The 21853-nt window shown below is 39.0% G+C and overlaps 1 protein-coding gene across 1 annotated transcript in view; it reads right to left on the reverse strand.

The window, feature by feature from the left end:
* The window catches only part of znf804b (zinc finger protein 804B), a 99978-nt gene extending 85690 nt beyond the window's left edge, over nucleotides 1-14288 (reverse strand). The window contains exon 1 of the mRNA XM_084089465.1: nucleotides 13564-14288. Coding sequence (XP_083945591.1) covers nucleotides 13564-13674 — 111 coding nt within the window. The 5' untranslated portion in view covers nucleotides 13675-14288. The remainder of the gene's footprint in view (nucleotides 1-13563) is intronic.
* Nucleotides 14289-21853: the final 7565 nt, after the last annotated feature.

The following is a 21853-nucleotide window of genomic DNA, read 5'->3' on the forward strand; positions in this document are numbered from 1 at the left end:
AACAATTGTCAGACACCCATGTAGGGACGTCACTACACACGTTTACTATCACAGACCATAATTACAGATGTTACTGGAAGCTACAGCAGCCAGTTGTGAGTCTGGTGTGTTTGGGAGGGGGGGGGGGGGGGGGATAAATAATTAAAGAGGGGTTAATAAGAGGCCAAAGAAATGAATTGCCTGTGTTTATCTTTGTGTTTTTTAATAGAATTCTTTCTTCATCATGCTGTTCAGATAGGATTGTGATTAAGGGCATCTCTCTCACACACACACACACACACACACACACACACACACACACACAATAAGCTTTGAGATGAGAAAAATGAGATAGAAATGGAATCAGAGTGCTAAGTGTGTTGAGCGGCAAACAGGACAGCTGTATAAAACCTGCAATCGTGCATTCAATCTCTGCAGCAGATCATAAATCCAAGTTATGATGAATGAAGGAGCTTAATAACTCAGTGTGAGTGGGTAATGAGGAGCACTTCTAATCATATAGTTTATAATCAACAAACAGGCTGCACACATTGAAGCTACTGCCGAAACTTGTGTCACTGCAGTTCATTTGAGGGCAACCCTGTTCACTTATGCAATTAATACAAACAGGAGATTTCCTAAGAGAATGCTTGAGTGTGTTTTGATTAGATTAATAGAGACTCTCATTTAGCTGCATGACATCAGGAGAGTTTGCTTACTCTTTTCCGGTCACATTTTTCTTTATATATATGGGCAGGGCCAGGGAAGACAATCCAGTGCTCTGGGCAAAATAGGAATATGCCGCCCCCTACGTTAAAATTTTTAAGAGAAAAAAATGCCAATTTATCACATATTGACCTCTACTGTTGAGGTGTAACAGGTGTAATGAATTAGTTGACTCACAATTTAAAAGAGGACCTTTCTTGCCTTTCTAGCAAGAAAGGTCCTCTTTCTTGTTATCCAATTTGCGACAGATTTGGTGCTCAAATGAAATTTCAGCCAATCCATTCAAACAATCTGTTTACATGCACACCTTTCAACCGGACTGAATTCATTCCGATTGATGAATCCGAACGTAGTGTTTACATGAATACTAAATAAAGTGATCGGGTTGATGTGCGCATTTATATGTCACAAGCTTCAAATCGGATTTTTTTTTTTTTACATGCTCACACTGCATAAATACAGATCCATGTATTCGTCCTGAACCGTACTGTACGATCCACACTCCAATCCAGAAGGGGCCATGCACGACAATGCAACCCTGTTTGCTACCAGTAAAAAGCTCAGAAGAAGAAGAGGCGATCAATCGATATGTTTACATCTCTCAACCAGTGTTTCAACTGCGGAAAGATATCAATAAAACAGCTTGACAATAATATCTCACTTAGCATTACATTTACCTCAGGCATTTAGTGTCTACAGCAGGTTAGTTCCCTAGAGAAATAAACTCTAGAGAGAAGCATTTCATATATATTCATTATATTTACTTAACCTGTTAGGAATGTCTTGATTATATAATGTATGCTTAAATAAATTTGTCATGAAAATTTATGACAACCATAATTATTATATTTCAAGAAGTTAATGCAAAATTTGCCTTTTGTGCAATTTACAGTGCATGTACTTTTCTATTTGAGTGTTATTATTAGGCTATATCTAAAAATAAATAGTAATTGAATTTAATCATTTGAGCTCTTTTGTTAATTGTAACCTTTAATATTATAGTTATGTGTAATTATGGGCTTCCTATGTAGTTTACAACATTAGAATTTTTTTATCCTCAAGAATTTTTGTAATTAATAGAATTTAAACGCATATCAATATTTGATTTTTCTTTCTTTTTTTAATAAAATAAAAAAGTTTAATAAAAAAAGAAAGAAAGAAGAAGCAAATTTGTGTTTAGTTTACTCCCCCCTGCTGTACCAAATCAGTACCGAACTGTGACTTCAATACTGAGGTACGTTCCGACCATCATGTTTGTGTACCGTTACACCCCTAATATATATATATATATCGAATTTCCAAGCACATTTAGTCAGGATGCTTAATGGATAACAGAGCAGAGATACGGTGATTGATGAAGTAGTTAAACTGATGATTAGTGAGACTGTAAGATTTTGTGTTGCTTGCTGTGACAATGCAATTACTGTTCCCTACATGTACTAATAATCACTGAAATATCTACTGAGGAAAAAGGGTTTCCTCAGAAACGTGTGCGATCTTAAAAACAGCTGCTGTGAAGTGTCCAGGGAGACAAAACGGTTTTGCTGGAGCAGGGAATGTTTGGGATTGGCCCAATAAATTGAAGTGTAGTTTATTTTGGTGTCTGCAAGAAAGAAGAGGAAAGGAAATGCATGAATATTTCTGCTATTAAGCAGCACTAGCATACTGTTATATAGAAAAACACAGAGAATGAGCCTCCCTCCACTCTCAAAATGTCAGAGGAATATTATTTTGTTTCCGCTGTATTAAATTTAGCCCGTTACAGTCTTATCAGCTGAATAAAATTAGCTTGCTTGTTGTACCATCACTGTATTCCTCAGCTTCTCACTTTTCTTTCTTCATCGCCCACTAAAATACACACACAGAAAGAGAGAGAGAGAGACTCTCTCTGGAGAAATCTTCTAGTTCATCGAGTACATCAGCAACTGTATTGACAGTGACAGGTAGCATAACTTGTATGAAGACCTCTCTCTTTAAGTTTGTTTATTGCAGGTTACTGTGTGGCTAAATGTCAGTACACCCTGCCTGAAAAATCTCCAGGCTTTAATTAGTACTCTCAACAGATGGCTTCTCCTCCTCAGCTTTGTACTCAAAATTAGAGCTCCACACAACAACTTCATGCATACAGTCACAACAACAACACGCATTGTGATTCACAGTACAGTAATGTATCTTCATACGCAAATCAAGAATAAAAATACATAGATTTGGAAGAAAAAGAGTAAGTTGAGATGTAAGCATACTAGGGATACACAATATATTGGTGCCATATATATTACCACTCTTAGAAAAAGTTTCAATGTGGTTCAATATAGAACCCTAGTAGGGTTCTTGACTCAATTTTAAAGGATCTCTTTATGCCAAAAAAAGGTTCCATACAATGAGAAATGTCTTAAATGATTACATAATACATCATGTTCAATGGTTATTTCAATTTTTATTTCAATAAGTCATAAAGTATGTTTGAAAGCTGTTTAATACATCAAATTTAATTAAAATCCTTCAAATGGTTCCATAATGAAAACTCTTAAAAGGTGTTATACATGTATAAAGCGCCTGAAAGAACCAATTTCTATATAGAACCTTTTCTTCCAAGAATGGCAATATTCGGGATGTTTTAAATAAATTGGAATCAGTTAATATTGGATATTTAATTCTGCATTCTCATTTCTGCATTAGATTACTTAAATGTAAAAAATGTAATATAACGTTCACATAGGGCCCTATTTTAACGATCTAAGCGCATGGTCTAAAGCGCTTGGCGCAAGTTCACTTAGGGCATGTCCGAATCCACTTTTGCTAGTTTAACGACGGGAAAAATGGACGACGCGTCAGGCGCATGGTCTAAAAGGGCTGTCCCTATTCTCTTAATGAGTAATGAGTGTATTTGGGGATTTACGTGCGTTAAACCAATCAGAGTCTCATCTCCCATTCCCTTTAAATGCCAGTTGCGCTCGTGCCATGGCAAATTCGCTATAAACATGACGGAATTTGATAGTTGAAAGCCCGAACGCGTCTTTAGAGCGCAAATGGAACTGCTCATGTGCGAGGTAAAAGTGCGCAAGCAGACCATCTACGGGACTAGCCGGATTCCACCATATCTTTATCGCGCTCTTTAAATAACAAAAATAAATAAATAAATAAATATTGCCTATTAATTTTAGGGGCCCTATTTTAACGATCTGAAACGCAAGTATCAAACGCGAAACGCAAGTAACTTTGTGGGCGGATCTCGGGCACTGTTGCTATTATACCAGCGGGATAAATGACTCTTGCGCCTGACGCAAATCAAAAATGGGTTGGTCTGAAGTAGCTACATTACTCATAGGTGTGATTTGGGCGTAACGTGAAATAAACCAATTAGAGCGTCATCTCACATTCCCTTTAAAAGCAGGCGCGCTTGTTCCGTGGCGGATTGCTATTATAACGGCGGATTTGCCAGGCGCACACCTGGAGCGGTTCACAGCCGAGGAGACCAATGTTCTCATCAGGGGCGTAAAAGACAGAGAAGTGGCATTGTATGGGGATGGGAGAAACCCACCCAAATAAGCTTCAGTTAAAATGTGTAAGCTAGGTTGATTCCTTATTTTTTCACATCTTCATGGACACCACAATGATTTCCCCCGTGTGGAATATTTTTCCTTGTAATTATGTATGGTTTGCAAAAATGGCAACTGCTGCGTCTGTGAAGATGGGAGAAGCAAAGTGTATGCGCGTTGTGCACACGCTACATTATGGCCAAGCATGCACCCTTAAAATAGCATCTGAATAACGCGACACTGACTTTAGACTTTTCCTGGTCTGTGTGAATTGTTTTCTGGAACTGCAAAATAGCACCAGGGAACGTTTGCGCCAGAGTACACCTCCTCTTTTCACTTAACTGCTCCTGGGAGCGCAAGTTCATTCCCTAATTTACCGACGTGCGTCTGTCGAGGGAAAAGTCTGCTGTGCATTGGGTGCAAAATAGGAATGATACATGCGTCAGTGTACAAAGTCAATTGCGCTGGGTGCAAGATAGGGCCCTAGACCAGGTTTCAGTTGGTCAATGGTGCAGTCTATTTCAGTTGCCTCAAAATAGCAACGTGCCAACAATGCGCCAGAACACACCTCGTTTTCAGACCAGCACGCCCATGGGCGCACAAATGGGCGCAAATGCATTTGCTATTTAAACAATGTGGCGCAGGACGTGAAAATGATAACTGTGTCAGACTGAAACTAGCAAAAAAACACTTGCATCATGCTTGGCGCTGCATTGCGCCAGGTGTAAGATATGGCCCTTAAAGTTAATCTTTAAAAACACTAATAATAATTCATAACGCTGTAATGTGATCTAAAGTAAATCTCTAAATTAATATAAATTTTTCATACTGTCTTGTTGTGATGCCTAAAATCACCAGTAACATTTAAAACAACTGATTTTTTAAAATATATTTATTTAGATGAAATAGTGTAGAATTTTTATATATTTGTACCAGTCGGCCATGACCTGGATATTTTTTGGTGGCACAATATATTGCCCATTGTGTTTACATAAAAATGAATGTCATCAACATTTTGGCTTTAAACCGGATGAAAGTGGAGAGCCAATTAACGTAAATGAGCCGGTAGTTCAGTAAGCGCTGTCTGCAGCTTTGTCAGCACACACTACAACAATTCTGAAGTGGTTATGCTGTTATGTTTACCTTGTTCAGAGGGGTCAGTGCACTACATTCTGGAAAACTCATTCCTGTTGGTTACGGTTATTATGGCCCACACAAAGTTTGTTATTTCAGGTTTTACCATCTTTCTGGCCACATTTGGTCCCCACAATGGTCCTTACAAACCTGACACATAGAGTCCAGCTCCAGCCTCTGAAGGACTCCTTCTCTCATTCTTACCCAATCGTTAGATACAACAAAAAATGTAGTCTATCAAAAGAATTGCACAACCTCCACCTTCACCTCTGACAATGTTATCCCCATGACAACAAACCCACTGTAGCAACTCACTGTTAAAATGACTGCAGTAACCAGCATCCCAACTTCACTTACACACAACACAAGAGCACACAGCCTCAATCATATCAGCACAAGAAAAGTAAAAATGTGGGATTTGTCTCATAAACATACACTATCATTCAAATGTTTGTGGCTGCTGGTTGATTTTAATGTTTTTGAAACAAGGGGCCCTATTTTAACGATCTGAAACGCAAGTATCAAACGCAAAACGCAAGTAACTTTGTGGGCGGATCTTGGACTCTGTTGCTATTATACCAGCGGGAAAAATGATTCTTGCGCCCAACGCAAATCTAAAATGGGTTGGTCTGAAGTAGCTTCATTATGCATAGGTGTGGTTTGGGTGTAACGTGAAATAAACCAATCAGATCGACATCTCACATTCCCTTTAAGAGCAGGCGCGCTTGTTCCATGGCGGATTGCTATTATAACGCCGGATTTGCCAGGCGCACGCCAGGAGCGGTTCATAGCCGAGGATACCGACGTTCTCATCAGGGCCGTAAAAGACAGAGAAGTGACACTGGGGATGGGAGAAACCCACCCAAATTAGCTTCGGTTAAGCAGGCATATAATAATTTGAGTAAATGTGTAAGCTAGATGTATGCCTATTTTTTCACATCTTCATGGACACAACAATGATTTCCCTCGTGTGTTAATATTTTTCCTTGTAATAATGTATGATTTGCAAAAATGAAAACTGCTGCTTCTGTGTAGATGAGAGAATCAAAGTTTATGCACGTTGTGCACACTACATTATGGCCAAGTATGCGCCCTTAAAATAGCATATGAATAACATGCGCTACGAGCCATTCCGCTACGGGTCAGTGGCGGAATTGTTTTCTAAACCTGCAAAATAGCACCAGGGAACGTTAGCGCCGGAACACGCCTCCTCTTTTCGCTGAACCGCCCCCTCGGGAGTGCAAGTTCATTCCCTAATTTACCGACGTGCGTCTGTCAAGGGAAAAGTCCGCTGTGCGTCGGGTGCAAAATAGGAATGATACATGCGTTGGTGTACAAAGTCAATTGCGCTGGGTGCAAGATAGGGCCCAAGGTCTCTTAGTCAAAAAGTGTTTATCAAAGTGCTGTACACACATATCCCATATCAATGATACAAACAGTCAACAGCACAGAATAAAACAATAAGACAACTGTCACATAGCGTCAAATGCCAAACTCTAAAAATAAGTTTTTAAGCTAGTTTTAAAAATAGCAAGTGTTTGAGCCTGTCTAATGTACAGGGGCAACCTATTCCAGAGCTTGGGAGCCGCCACTGCAAATGCTCTGTCACCCCTGCTCTTCAACTTTACCCGTGGGACAACTAAAAGCGAATGATCATCAGACCTAAGTGCTCTTAGCAGAGCATACAGCTTGATCAGGTCAGAAAGACATTTAGGTGCAAAACGAAAGTTTTTCAAAGTCTTTTAAAGTCAGGAAAGATTTCACCTTGGTTAGTTGTCTCAATTGAAAAAAACTAGTTACTACCGAGTTAATCTGTTTGTCCAGTTTAAAATCACAATCAAAATAACACCTACATTTTTTACATAGGGCTTCACAAGTGGATTCAATTCACCAAGGTCCAAATGTATTGATTCATAAGTGCCTCCCGGCGTAAACAGCATAACTTCTGTTTTATTTTCATTAAAGCTAAGGAAATTTAGTGCCATTCAGGCCTTCATTTCCTCAAGACACTGCAATAGAGGCGTTAAAGTGCAAGTATCTTTTCGTTTCAAAGGCAGATAAATTTGCGTATCGTCTGCATAACAATGAAAAGAAATTCCAAATTTCCTAAAAATATTTCCTAAGGGAAGCATATACAGGGAGAACAAAATAGGCCCCAAAATGGAGCCCTGGGGGACCCCACACATGAAAGAAGCCGATGAGGAGGTAAAGTCTCTGAGACGAACTGATTTCGGACAAATAGGATCTAAACCATGCCAACGCAGTACCCTTAATACCAACACATTGTTCTAAGCATGTAATCAAGATCTTATGGTCTACAGTATCGAATGCAGCCGAAAGGTCTAGTAAAATTAAAATAGCACAGTTCCCTGAGTCAGTAGTAAGTAACAAGTCATTGAAAACCTTCAAGAGTGCAGTTTTTGCACTATGTAAGGATTTAAAACCAGACTGAAACACTTCATGAACACCATGTAGATCTAGAAATTAATTAAATTGTCCAAATATGACCTTCTCCAATAGTTACTGACCCCATACATCTATGCTGCTATTCCATACGACTCCAATTCTACCAGAAAAGGAGCATGTAAAGTCCTTGACAGCAAGGAATTTGTCTCAGGTTTTCGGACACTGCCGGACTGAGATGGATCAGTGGATTGAGATGATAACTTTTAATGATTTTCTTGTTTATCAGCATTGCATTCATTCCTCAAATTAAGCTTATCATTAACCATTGTTCTTAGAAAAGATTGTTCTTAGAAAGATGGAGAGGGAACAAGGCACCTTAGAGACAGATGTAAACGTGTTCCTCTTCCCCCTTCTCTTTCTCTCCTCTAGACCCATTTAGAAACACTTACAGGCCATTAACAATCATTTCCTCTGATTAGAATGGCTTTTGAGTGCCTGGACAAATTGCTTTCAAACATGTTACAAAATCCTCAGGCCATTTAGACTGAGTTTGCCGGTACCCAGCAAGACCCATTCTGTCATTCTCGCCAGCCTTGTTAAAACAGTGTTAGGCTGAGATACTTTGAGCTGCATCAGCCTCAAGCACTCTCTCCCTCTCTCTCTTTCTTATTCTATCTTCCACCTCACCTTTCTTTTAATTCATTGCATAATTACAGTAAGTGAGGGCCATTAATGAACATCCAATTCTGCCTACGGTTTGAAAACAATGTGGATTCTTGTCTATTGTTACTTCCTCCCACGCTATGTCAGGATTTTTTTCGGATTAAAAGCAGAAAGACTGGAGGCACAGGAGACCGCTGCTATGTGCCGCTGTGTGCCTGCAAATGTAGGATGACCCCTTTGATTAATTAGACTCTCATAAAGCATTTAATCAGTTAATCGGGCAAATTAGCATTGCAGAAATGACCCACAAATGTGTTTAAGTGAAAAGGGTCCATCATTGTGTGTTAAGTAAAGTCTGTGCACTGTGTATTTTTCTGCACAGTAAGCCGAAAGGAGAGAGTGATTCATTAGCCTTCCTGTGTGATTAGAGTTCCCCGGCCGTGTTAACGTCAGGACAAGCCAACACAAAGAGTTTCAGACAGGCAAACTCAGAGGACGGCTGTGGCCAGGCCTGGGGCTGAATATTAAACGCCGCCTGCTACACTCCATTAGCACAGCAACAGCGCTAACGCTCCTCAAAAAGAGCTGAGCTAAGTACAGCAGTAGCCACTCATTACCACAACAGCCGGAATCATTAGTAAGCCACTTACATTGACAGACAGTGAGAAAAACAAAACAAATAAAGTATCAAATGAACCTTTAAACTTTCAAAATAACATATCATTATGCAAAATAATAGCAATAGCTGTAACATAACATATATACTGTAGCACTAAACCACATAATCACATGCCAAATGAGATATCAAAGCTTCCAGACTGAGTATTTGGGACGTGTTGATTTGCTTGTGCATTGAGAAGTAATCGTCCCCATATATACTGATTGGCTTCCGCAATTTGGCTTCCATTGTATCATCCAGGTAATTGCTGCACATTGGTTGTGGTTGAGAAGATTCCCCCGTTTGCATAGGCGCTTTGAGTACTGTGAAAATCGCTATAATGTAACAATTTATTATTATTATAATTGACATTTTTGGTCCCCATGAGGAAAACAGCTTATAAATCATACTAAGTGACATTTTTTGAAAAAGTACAAATGCAGAACGTTTTCTGTGATGGGTAGGTTTAGGGTTATGGTTAGTCTAAGTGGATAGAATATACAGTTTGTACAGTATACAAATCATTATGTCTATGTTAAGTCCCCATAAGACATGGAAACCCAACGCGCGTGCGTGTGTGTGTGTGTGTATTTAACAGCCTCAACTCAGACACATTTAAACAAGAAACTACTACAGTACGCTCATTAGTGTGTGTTTATAGTGTGCACTTGGACAACTGCCTCTCCCTACGAGGCCAAAAGAAACTTATGAGCACCTGCTCGTTTTTGTTAATTATTTTTTTTATTTGGTACAGTGTCAAAATGCAAGTTGTGGCATCACAGATAACAGTTTCTTTGGCAGCTCTTAACTAGAAAGCACAGAGTGGAATTATATAAGTCGACTGGCAGCGGTTCAAAAGAATTCAAAATCTAATATGCAAGTAGCAGGAATAGTAAACTCAATAATCCATAACTATAGACTAGCAATAAAATATCCTTGTTAACTTAGAAGGCATTAGGTAGCCGGTGGTTATCAAAACAGCCTGACATTTCCTGGCCATAAGGCTCATGAGTCATTAAAGGTCATCTGACTAGATAGGTAAAACATGAAATGATGAAATAAATAACATTTTAAGATATATTTAAAAAGAAAAGTTATTTTAAATTGTAATAATATTCCACAATATTTCCGATTTTTGAACAAATAAATGCATAAAATGCAATCATAGAGACTTAATTTAATTTAAAGACTTTGAACCCACCTAAAGCAAATAACAGAAAATTATACCTCTTCATTATTGTTCGTTCTTCATTATGAAGAAAAAGCTTAACTAATAGCAAAAATCCAAATGAATTGTATAAGAAAATTAAAATCTAAAAACATGCTCATCATAGAAGACAATGTTTGTGTGAATTTGTTAATTTTGAATAAATAGATAGGACAAAATAAGTCTCACTTATAGCTCCCAAACCCCCAATATTCAAAGCACACAAATCCATGAATAAATGCCACTTTATCTCAGCTGCAGCCATGGCAAACCGACAAGCCCCTTACCTAACGCAATAGCTGCAATGTTTTAGAACTAATTAAACTCACTGCCTTCACATAAATTGTGCATTTGTGTCTCACTCATGCAGGCAGAGCTATCAACATATGCCTCTTCAGTAGTATGCATGTTTTAAAAATGTGGTGGGAGTTGGCAGTTTGGAATGCAAACTGGGTCTCTGTTGCAGCTCGACATCAAACATCCACACCACGTCATGGGCACTGGAGTGAGAGGGAATAACCCAGATACTGAGCGAGTTCAGCTTAAGATCTGCTTGGAGCCTCTCCACATAAAGTGGAGATGGAGCCCCATAAGACGAGCTTGATGGTACCGGGTGAACCACAGTGCATACGAACAGGTGTTGACTGCTGTAGCGGAAAGCTGATCCACATAAGTACTCTGGGACATCTCACTGAGACTGAGACATTCCAGTTCAATGAGTTAAACAGGAGACTCAATGATGGGGAACATTTCAGTAAGGTTTAGTTTTGTTAAACAGTGCTACACCACAGGAAACAAAGGAGGTTTCAGCTGTTTTGCTGTTCTAAAGAGCAGAATCTGTAGAATCTCTTATTTATGACAATGTATGCTGGTCTGGAGAGGAGAGAAATTGGATTAAAAAAATGATCAAGGAATATATAAAAATGATATTCATACAAACAATGACTATGTGTGAATACTTCTCTTAGGATGTGCATGTTTTCTTTTCTGAATTAAATTCATTTGAATATTTTTTGAGGCATAAAGTAAAAAATTTCAGGATGATACAGGTTCTTAGGGCAAGGTTAGTTATAAATGTTAAGAGGTGAGACTCACCAAAAAACTGATGTTTATGAATGTTTAAAAATGATATTTATGAATGAATAATTAGTGCATTTTTTTATTTATATTTTTTAAGTAAAAATCATTTCAAAACATTTCAAAAATACATACTTGATGGTTACACCTCATGACATTTTTATAAGAAACTTTTCTTTGAAAATGGTAGGCCTGGAAACATATGAAGCCACAATAAATACAAAGAGTACATTTCTAAGAACCAGGCACATCGGGTTTTAACTAGAATTTTGCTTTCTTTATTGCAGACAACATTATACTGTATGTCATTAAAACAAACAACCTGCCAACTTTGCACCAGTGAGGTGCCCTCTAGTGCTGGGATATAGAACAACTGGAGCATGGTATGCTTGTTTTGAGTGTGTGCTGGTGTACACTGTATATAGGTGAATATTATAATTACCACTAGTGTTTCTTCCTTTATAACAGATAGCACTTCCTATTACTAAACCAAAGCATATCTTTTGTTAAATGAGAGAAGTTTCCATACATATTTCTTTTGGCCATAACAGCACCTAATTTTCTTACACAAAGCACCACGTCAGAGAACGTCAAAATGAACATGTTAAAGGCATTAAGCAAAGCAAAAATGATTTACTGCATATCTGACTTTGATTGTTAATCTGGATGTGATGCAAGACAATGGGGCCGTCAGAGCGGCTGAGAAACTCGAGCATGTCATTCTGCAGTCTGTGTGCATGCCTGCATGTGTCTAAGAGGGTGGGTGTGTGTGTGTGTGTGTGTGTGTGTGTGTGTGTGTGTGTGTGTGTGTGTGTGTGTGTGTGTGTGTGTCCTCCTCTTGCTTTGAGTTAGAGTGAACATGGCACTCTGATTTAAGCTGGAGCAAATGCACCCTTCACAACAGCTGCTCTGAAATTACCCATCAAAACCATCACCACTGACCCCAGCTTCTTTCCAATCAGCCCACACTGTCTGTCCATCCTGTGGGGAAGACCAAAGTGGAAAACACACACACACTTCCCTTTCTCAAGGTACATCAGGTACAAGTCTCAATTTGCGTATTTATGCCGGCCTTTGATGTGTACAAGTCTTCACAAGCATACATCATTTTCTTGACAGGAAAAAGTCTGGACCGGATGCAAAGTTTAGGCACATAACCCAGTATAGCCCAAATTAAGCATGTGAATGGAGCGGGAATAATACTGGCTGAGAGGGAAATGGCAGGTGAAACTCTGCTCCCATGTCTTGTTTCTATCTGCTCCATTATTGCTTTAAGCACTAAACATGTCCTGATATATCCTTAATTTACCTAATTAGGCTATATTACCGCTAATTAGCTGCAAGCTCTATTTGAAGCGACAAACAACAAAAGGAAATTTTAAAGTCATTCAAACTCTATACAACTACAATATCACATGTGGAAGAGGCCCACGAAGCCCTGCAAAGAATTTCACATACCTGCGTATCATATGGATTCACCTGCAGTTCGGGATAATGTATAACTTCAAATATGACAGACATCTCAGGAAACAGTTTTATCTGTTTTACAATGTATTAGGCCATCAATGCATTTCAGTTGAAGCAGCTTGTAAACACCCACAGCAGAGTTAACCTAGCACCAGAATAGTGCTTGAGGTCAAAGTTTAACATACAGCTCAATTGTCTGAGCCCAACAGTGCAAGACTTGCCATCAGTCTGTTAGGAAAGCGTCAGGGGTCTGCTCTGCGTTCAAACCACAAATAGGCTAAAGCCACCAATGCCTCGTAGACTCACAAGCCTGACATTTGAGATATGCAGTGATGCTTAACACATTACATACATAAAATCTCTCATCCCTGCAACATAAAAACAAAATGCTTTTAGGATTTTGCATTCGAATGCAGTTTACAAGTGAAGGTCATGTTGATGGCATGAGTTTCATAGATCATCAAATCCTCTCTTCACCTGTGCAATAATATTTATATTTCATTCAAAGGTGTTCCCACTTATATGGCCAACAATAAAGTATAGCCATGTCAATATTTTGCTTTCACATGCGTTTTATAAACATACTTTTTAACTAAGAGATCTGGAAACTAAAACACAAAACCAATCCAAACGAACAGAATATGCTAAATGAGTTGCTAATAGCGAATCGTGGTGATATCGTTAAGAAACAAAAACGACTATTTTACCGGTGATTCGCCTCCGCTTTTGCATAGCGGACCCCGGAAAACTCCTTTGATGCTCCGGTAGTGTCCATTGCTTAGGTGCGTGGAGCTGATCACAAGGTAGTAGCACGCCATCCGGTCCAGCGTCACCCATGAGCGGGCTACAGGGACGGCCAGGCGAGCAAGTTACTTTGGAGAAGATCTCGCAGGGGTTACACCGAGTGGAAGTAGACAGAGGACGGTCTGCGAGCGCCGGTCCGATCGCTTCAGTCAGTCCTGGACGTCGTTACGAGGACACGCCGATAAAAATACGAATCTGCAAATCGGAAACACTGTGCCACACTTCTGTCACATCCTCTGTCTGTTTTCCTCTTCAAGAAGAGGCAGGCACCTGCTCTCCAGCCCAGACGGATGTTACTGGATTTTGCTCTGGAGTTGGCAGGATTGTTCAGTCCCACAGACTCAAACGTTTAGCATTGTTTATATCCAATACAAGAAACACTTCAACTGAGGTCATGTCCTCTCAAACACCCTCCAAAAAGTCACGCCTGTAGAGTGATGTAAAAAATAAACATTCTAGTGCTAATTCAGTAGTGTGGTAGGCTACTTTTAAATCTGAGTAATGTTTCGCGTGATTTCAATTGACCGGTCAACTCTCTCACGGATTTGCTCTGCTGGATGTCCGATCGCATATGCTTTTTCCCCTGTGCCGAAACGAACTGCGCTCATAGCTGAGTCCAACTGAGTGTAAAGCAGAGGTTCCCTCTGTTTCTCTCTCTATCTCGCGCGCGGCGGCGACACTCTCTCTCTCTCTCTCTCTCTCTCTCTCTCTCGATTAAGGAGGGATTTGAGGGAGAGTAATAAAGCTTTCAACTGAACGTGGGCAGTTTTTGGCGCTGCCATGCAATCAGTGCTTTAAGAAAACACCTTCATGTGCATGTAAAACCTTTACTATCTACCCATCCATCCGTCTACTCATCTACCCATCCATCCATCCATCCATCCATCCATCCATCTATCGTTAACATAAACTGCACTGATTAGGCTGTGGATGGCTACAAGAATTACAGTTTTTCCCAAATCACTTTGGCTCAATTCTCGAATGAGAATGTAATATACCTTGTATACACTTTATATAAGGTGTCTTTCACTATGTACTAACATTTAAATAAATCATTTGATACAACACACTTATTGTGTACACGTCTTTACATTGTACTTGTAAAAAAATGGCTGCATGTAATTACAGCTGTAATTAAATCTATAATTAATTACACTGTTGACCCTTCACTTACACCTTAACCCACCTACCCATACTAAACCTGTCCCTGACCTTATCCCACCCTAATAACAGCACATTTGTTTTGCAATATAATATGAATGAGTACAGGTTTTAAAAATCTCAGTGTGATACACAAGAGCATTCAACCTGACATTCTTTTATAGTGTCAACTAAAAAGAAAACATGAAATTTGTATATACAGTGGGCAGAGATTGGCATAAATACATGGAAATGTATTTAAAATACAAATACAAAATACTGTGTGGAAAAATGTATTTAAATACATCTCTGCCCTTTCTGTCATTCTTTCTGTCATTCTTTTTGTCATTCTTTTTGTCATTCTTTCTTTCTGGCAATTACAAATAAACATATGCAAAATAGCAGCCATTTATATACTTATTTCTGGTTACAATGTAGTCTATTACCTGTGGTGAACACTATTAAAAAAATCATACTGTATGTAAAACTGGGGGAACTAGATTGCTAGATAGTTTTCTGCTATCTAGCAAAGAATATGGATGGACGATATGACCAAAATCTCATTTTACTTCACAGTAACAATATCATAGTTTCACAATTCTCAATATCAGTTTTGATTCCACAGCATAAACTGAATTTCAAACTCTTTTGAGTTTTTTTTTTTTTTTTGCAGTAGTCCAATGCTTTTTAAGTAGTTTTATGTTTATTTTATGTAAAGTTTATTAAAATGTATTAAAATTAGAAAGTGTATCTAAAATTTAAAATTAGAATTAATTTAGATTCATTTGACACTATTTACCCCTTTTTTATTATTATTTTTTTTTACGTACAATAAAACTAAAAGCTGAAGATGTTTGTGGAGTATCATTCATCAGTGTTTGTTTTTCCACTCCAACGTTAATTCCTGCCCACTAAAAGCTGCACGGATAAATTTGCTTACCCCACAAATAGGCCCATCTATGTAAACGATTTAGAAAAAGTTCCATCAATTCAAACATTATATCATCGCTATGATATGTAGTGTCATATCACCCAGCCCTAACAGTAATGCTTTAAAGGTCCCATTGCATGAAAATTTCACTTTATGAGGTTTTTTAACCTTAATATGAGTTCCCCTAGCCTGCCTATGGTCCCCCAGTGGCTAGACGTTTTGATGGGTGTAAACCAAGCCCTGGGTATTTTTGAGAAAATGAAAGCTCAGACGGGCGAATCTAGAATCTTCCCCTTATGTCGTCATAAGGGGAAAGGTTACCTCCCCTTTCTCTTCTTTGCCTGCAAAAAACATGTGGCTGCCCATGAGAATATGAGCTGCGCGAGCGCGATATTGGTTCTTCCTCGAGAGACATCATGGCATGCAAACGAGCGAAGCATGGCAGTTGCTCAGTGTTTGGATGTGCCATTGACCACAAAGGTATTTTTTTAGTTCCTTCATCCGAGCCTCTGAAGAACCAGTGGGTTATGTGAATTTCACAACAAGAACAAAGAACAATCTCTTTCCAATCGCCCAAGCTGTCAATCACACAGCACGAGTTTATCTGGACACTTGTCAAAACTCGTTATGAAATCAATGACGCTGTTACGTTGCACAACAAAGCTCTTACTGTACTTACCTCATGTTTGCATTGGTGAAAGCATTAATGAGAGTGCAGAAACTGCTGCAATGATAAGATCTTCCTTCACACGATCAACAGGCTGTCATCTGCTCAATGCTCATCACTGCAACCTTTCATGTGATGGGAATAGATCTAAATACTTAAAAAACTTCTCACGATTCGTTAATCCCGATAGCTGTAATAGTAAAAATGTGTAATAGCTGAATAGTAAAAGTTTTCGAGATAGTTCCACATGCAATGCTAAATATTTCATATGCAAGCATGTCAGCCAATCACAGCAGTGGGCGTTTACACTGAAGTCTCTCAGCAGCCAATCACAGCAGTGGGCGTTTACACTGAAGTCTCTCAGCAGCCAATCACAGCAGTGGGCGTTTACACTGAAGTCTCTCAGCAGCCAATCACAGCAGTGGGCGTTTACACTGAAGTATCAAAGCAGACACGCCCCTTCAAACAGAGCGTTCAAATCAGAGGCTAAAATCAGGTTAGGAAATATGCCTTTTATTTCTAAATTATAACAACTTTTGATCTAAAAAAACATTCTAACATTATAAGGGCACCCCAGGAAACATTCTAAAATAATAAAATAATCCATGCAATGGGACCTTTAAACACATTTGACAAGCTAGTTGATAATCAACAACCGGTCAAGACTGATTGGCTAACGCTATTTTCCCACTCGTCTGTGCTCTTTTATTTTTTCATGTTAACTGAAGTGAAAAATGCACTATTTTAACTTTAATCAACAAGTAGAATTGATCATGACATTCTCACCTTATTCCAAGAAAAAAAAAAAAAAAAAAAAAAAAAAAAAACCTGATCCAATGCTGAGCTAGTGAATGTCTAAACTAGTTGATGCACAAAATCAATACCCTGATAAAGAGGTTAACTGGCAAAAAGTATTTTATGTATTTTGAAAATACAAAAATACTCATCTTAAATGTATTTAAATACAAATTACATTTGATTTTTTCCAAAGGCTTTAAAATACAAAATAGTATTTTGTATTTCAAATACATGTATCTGAAATACTGCCCATCCCTGACAGTGGGTACGGAAAGTATTCAGACCCCCTTAAATTTTTCACTCTTTGTTATATTGCAGCCATTTGCTAAAATCATTCAAGTTCATTTTTTTTCCTCATTGTACACACAGCACCCCATATTGACAGAAAAACACAGAATTGTTGACATTTTTGCACATTTATTAAAAAAGAAAAACTGAAATATCACATGGTCCTAAGTATTCAGACCCTTTGCTCAGTATTTAGTAGAAGCACCCTTTTGATCTAATACAGCCATGAGTCTTTTTGGGAAAGATGCAATGAGTTTTTCACACCTGGATTTGGGTATCCTCTGCCATTCCTCCTTGCAGATCCTCTCCAGTTCTGTCAGGTTGGATGGTAAACGTTGGTGGACAGCCATTTTCAGGTCTCTCCAGAGATGCTCAATAGGCTTTATGCCCAGCTGCACTACTTCCTGAACTTCAGCCAGCTCCTTTGTTTCCTGTCTGCCATTATTGGACAAACTGATTAATCCAGGTGTGTCTGATTATTGTTGTTGTGATTACTGAGGTCAGGCACACCTGGATTAATCAGTTTGTCCAATAATGGCATACAGGAAACAAAGGAGCTGGCTGAAGTTCAGGAAGTAGTGCAGCTGGGCATAAAGCCTATTGGGTTTAAGTCAGGGCTCTGGCTGGGCCGTTCAAGAACAGTCACGGAGTTGTTGTGAAGCCACTCCTTCGTTATTTTAACTGTGTGCTTAGGGTCATTGTCTTGTTGGAAGGTGAACCTTCGGCCCAGAGCACTCTGGAGAAGGTTTTCGTCCAGGATATCCCTGTACTTGGCCGCTTTCATCTTTCCCTCGATTGCAACCAGTCGTCCTGTCCCTGCAGCTGAAAAACACCCCCACAGCATGATGCTGCCACCACCATGCTTCACTGTTGAGACTGTATTGGACAGGTGATGAGCAGTGCCTGGTTCTCTCCACACATACCGCTTAGAATTAAGGCCAAAAAGTTCTATCTTGGTCTCATCAGACCAGAGAATCTTATCACCATCTTGGAGTCCTTCAGGTGTTTTTTAGCAAACTCCATGCGGGATTTCATGTGTCTTGCACTGAGGAGAGGCTTCCATCGGGCCACTCTGCCATAAAGCCCCAACTGGTGGATGGCTGCAGTGATGGTTGACTTACTACAACTTTCTCCCATCTCCCGACTGCATCTCTGTAGCTCAGCCACAGTGATCTTTGGGTTCTTCTTTACCTCTCTCACCAAGGCTCTTCTCCCCCGATAGCTCAGTTTGGCCGGACGGCCAGCTCTAGGAAGGGTTATGGTCGTCCCACACGTCTTCCATTTAAGGATTATGGAGGCCACTGTGCTCTTAGGAACCTTAAGTGCAGCAGAAATTTTTTTGTAACCTTGGCCAGATCTGTGCCTTGCCACAATTCTGTCTCTGAGCTCTTCAGGCAGTTCCTTTGACATCATGATTCTCATTTGCTCTGACATACACTGTGAGCTGTAAGGTCTTATATAGACAGGTGTGTGGCTTTCCTAATCAAGTCCAATCAGTATAATCAAACACAGCTGGACTCAAATGAAGGTGTAGAACCATCTCAAGGATGATCAGAAGGAATGGACAGCACCTGAGTTAAATATATGAGTGTCACAGCAAAGGGTCTGAATACTTAGGACCATGTGATATTTCAGTTTTTCTTTTTTAATAAATGTGCAAAAATTTCAACAATTCTGTGTTTTTCTGTCAATATGGGGTGCTGTGTGTAGCCTGGTTCTACCAGACTCTCGTACATTTCATTTGTACAGAGAGTCTGGCCTCTCTCCATTGACAAGCGTTAAAGGAGAAGTTCACTTTCAAAAAAACTTTTGCTGATAATTTACTCACCCCCATGTCATCCAAGATGTCCATGTCTTTCTTTCTTCAGTCGCAAAGAAATTAAGGTTTTTGATGAAAACATTCCAGGATTTCCCCCCATGTAATGGATTCTATTGGGACCCAAACGGTAGAAGGTCCAAATGACAGTTTAAGTGCAGCTTCAAAGGGCTTTAAACGATACCAGACGATGAATAAGGGTCTTATCTAGCGAAACGATCGGTCATTTCCAAAATAAATAAAAAAGTTTAAGTTTTATAAGCACAAACGCTCGCCTTGCTCTGTTCTGTGATGCGCGTTGAAGACGTCACGTAATACGCAATTACGTTGAAAAGGTCACGCTTGACGCGTTTACAAATGTGCGGAAGGAGGACCATATACACATTTTCAAATGTATTTGTGTCAGTTTATCGTTTAAAATGCCCATTTCGTGTGCGTATCCTGGGTGTTTTAATATTAAAAAGCCAAAAAGAACATTTTCTTCAGGACAGAAATTTTTCAAGCGTGACCTTTTCAATGTAATTGCGTATTACGTGACGTCACGAACGCGCATCACAGAACAGAGCAAGGCGAGCGTTTGTGCTTATAAAACTTAAACTTTTTTATTTATTTTGGAAATGACCGATCGTTTCGCTAGATAAGACCCTTATTCATCGTCTGGTATCGTTTAAAGCCCTTTGAAGCTGCACTTAAACTGTCATTTGGACCTTCTACCGTTTGGGTCCCAATAGAATCCATTACATGGGGGGAAATCCTGGAATGTTTTCATCAAAAACCTTAATTTCTTTGCGACTGAAGAAAGAAAGACATGGATATCTTGGATGACATGGGGGTGAGTAAATTATCAGCAAAAGTTTTTTTGAAAGTGAACTTCTCCTTTAACTTCCTTGTAGGCGGGTACTCTGTTGAAGTTTAAAACTATTGGATCTGCCCAGAGTCACTCTGGATCTGCCATAACCAATCGCTAACCTTTGGTCGTGACGTAACCCTACAACTGAAACTAACGCACAACATCAACGTCATCATTCTCAGCCACTCCCTCTGTTCGCTGATTTGGCCGGAGAAAACCAAAGAATACACCACAATCCCAGACGTAGTACTGAGGGGAAATAAAATTGAGTGGAAGTACGCAGGAGGGCGGAGCCAGGCTATGCTGTGTGTACAATAATGAGGAAAAAAAATTAACTTAAATGATTTTAGCAAATGGCTGCAATATAACAAAGAGTGAAAAATGTAAGGGGGTCTGAATACTTTCCGTACCCACTGTATTTCCATTATGAAAAAAAACAAACATTTTAAACATTTTGACCAGTGTGGCTCACACAATGAATAAAACACTTTTTATTTTGGTGGCATTGGGCAATTTACTGAAACATTAACTAGGTTTTGAAGCATGAATCGAATGTTTTGGGTGAATAATTACATTTTGCAGACATACAATAGAGTTCTGATGTTCAAGCAAACAGTTGTGACAATTTAACTTACAGTTTAGAGAATGTTACAGTTTTTCTCAGTCGCTTTGGTGCATTTCTCACATCACTATTTACATTTGCACAACAGTTAGTTCAACCTCCACAACATTTAGTCATTTGTGCACATCATAGTAGCAGTTTCTCATTCCGTCCAACAAATTGCAAATGCTTTTGGACATGCATCAATTGCTTTCATACAACTCTCTGCTGTTTTATTATCATTTTCTTATGTCATGTCAGTCAAAATTAACTAAACTTGTGAATGCTGAATAGTCATTCCATATAAAACTAATAGTCCTCATTTCATTGCTTGAGTCATTACATACAAAAATGTTGAACTAATTGTCAAAATCTGTCAAGCAAATTTTACACATTTTTTAAAATCTTTTTTTTTCCTGAAAATGTCTCCTAAATTGAACAGTTTCTCTCAGGTGAATCTCAGCTTTCACTGATGAGGAACATCTGGATGTGCATGAATGATTACAGTACTATGTACTGTATGTTGTATGTTCAGTTCCAATATGTACTGCAATATTGTTTACAGTTGTGCACAGCTCTACCCAAAGGGAGTTTATGTTTGTTGTAAATAAGGGTGTATTTTGTCTTTTGCACAATGCTGTGAACAAATTAGAATTGCAAAGAGCATATGCAGTAAAAATGTGAAACATACATATTCAGTGTCTTGTACTCAGTTACCTCACTAAATACAGTAATGTGTAACTTTACTGCCCATCACCAAAACTGAATTTCAGCTCCAGGGCCTTCCTAAAGCTCAGCGATTGTACACACTGTAAAGTAACGATGGCGTCGAATTTGCCATGTCAATTAGAGCGCGAGTCCGATGATGAAACACTGGGAGAACTAGTTATTCAACGTTGTTCACGTGCAGCCAATGAAGACCGTATGTAGGCATTATATTACAAATAGTACAAATTTGTTAAATTGTTACGTGTGAATGTTATGGAAGTGAGACTGGAATAACTGACGACTCATTTTGGCAGTTCAGAATCGGTTCTTTCTTTTGGGAGAGAATAACTTTATTTGTCATGCAGTTTGATCTTTGAAACTTACATTCACAAAC

This window comes from Abramis brama (assembly GCF_963993115.1).
Source record: "Abramis brama genome assembly, chromosome: 17".
Classification (NCBI taxonomy): Eukaryota; Metazoa; Chordata; class Actinopteri; order Cypriniformes; family Leuciscidae; genus Abramis; species Abramis brama.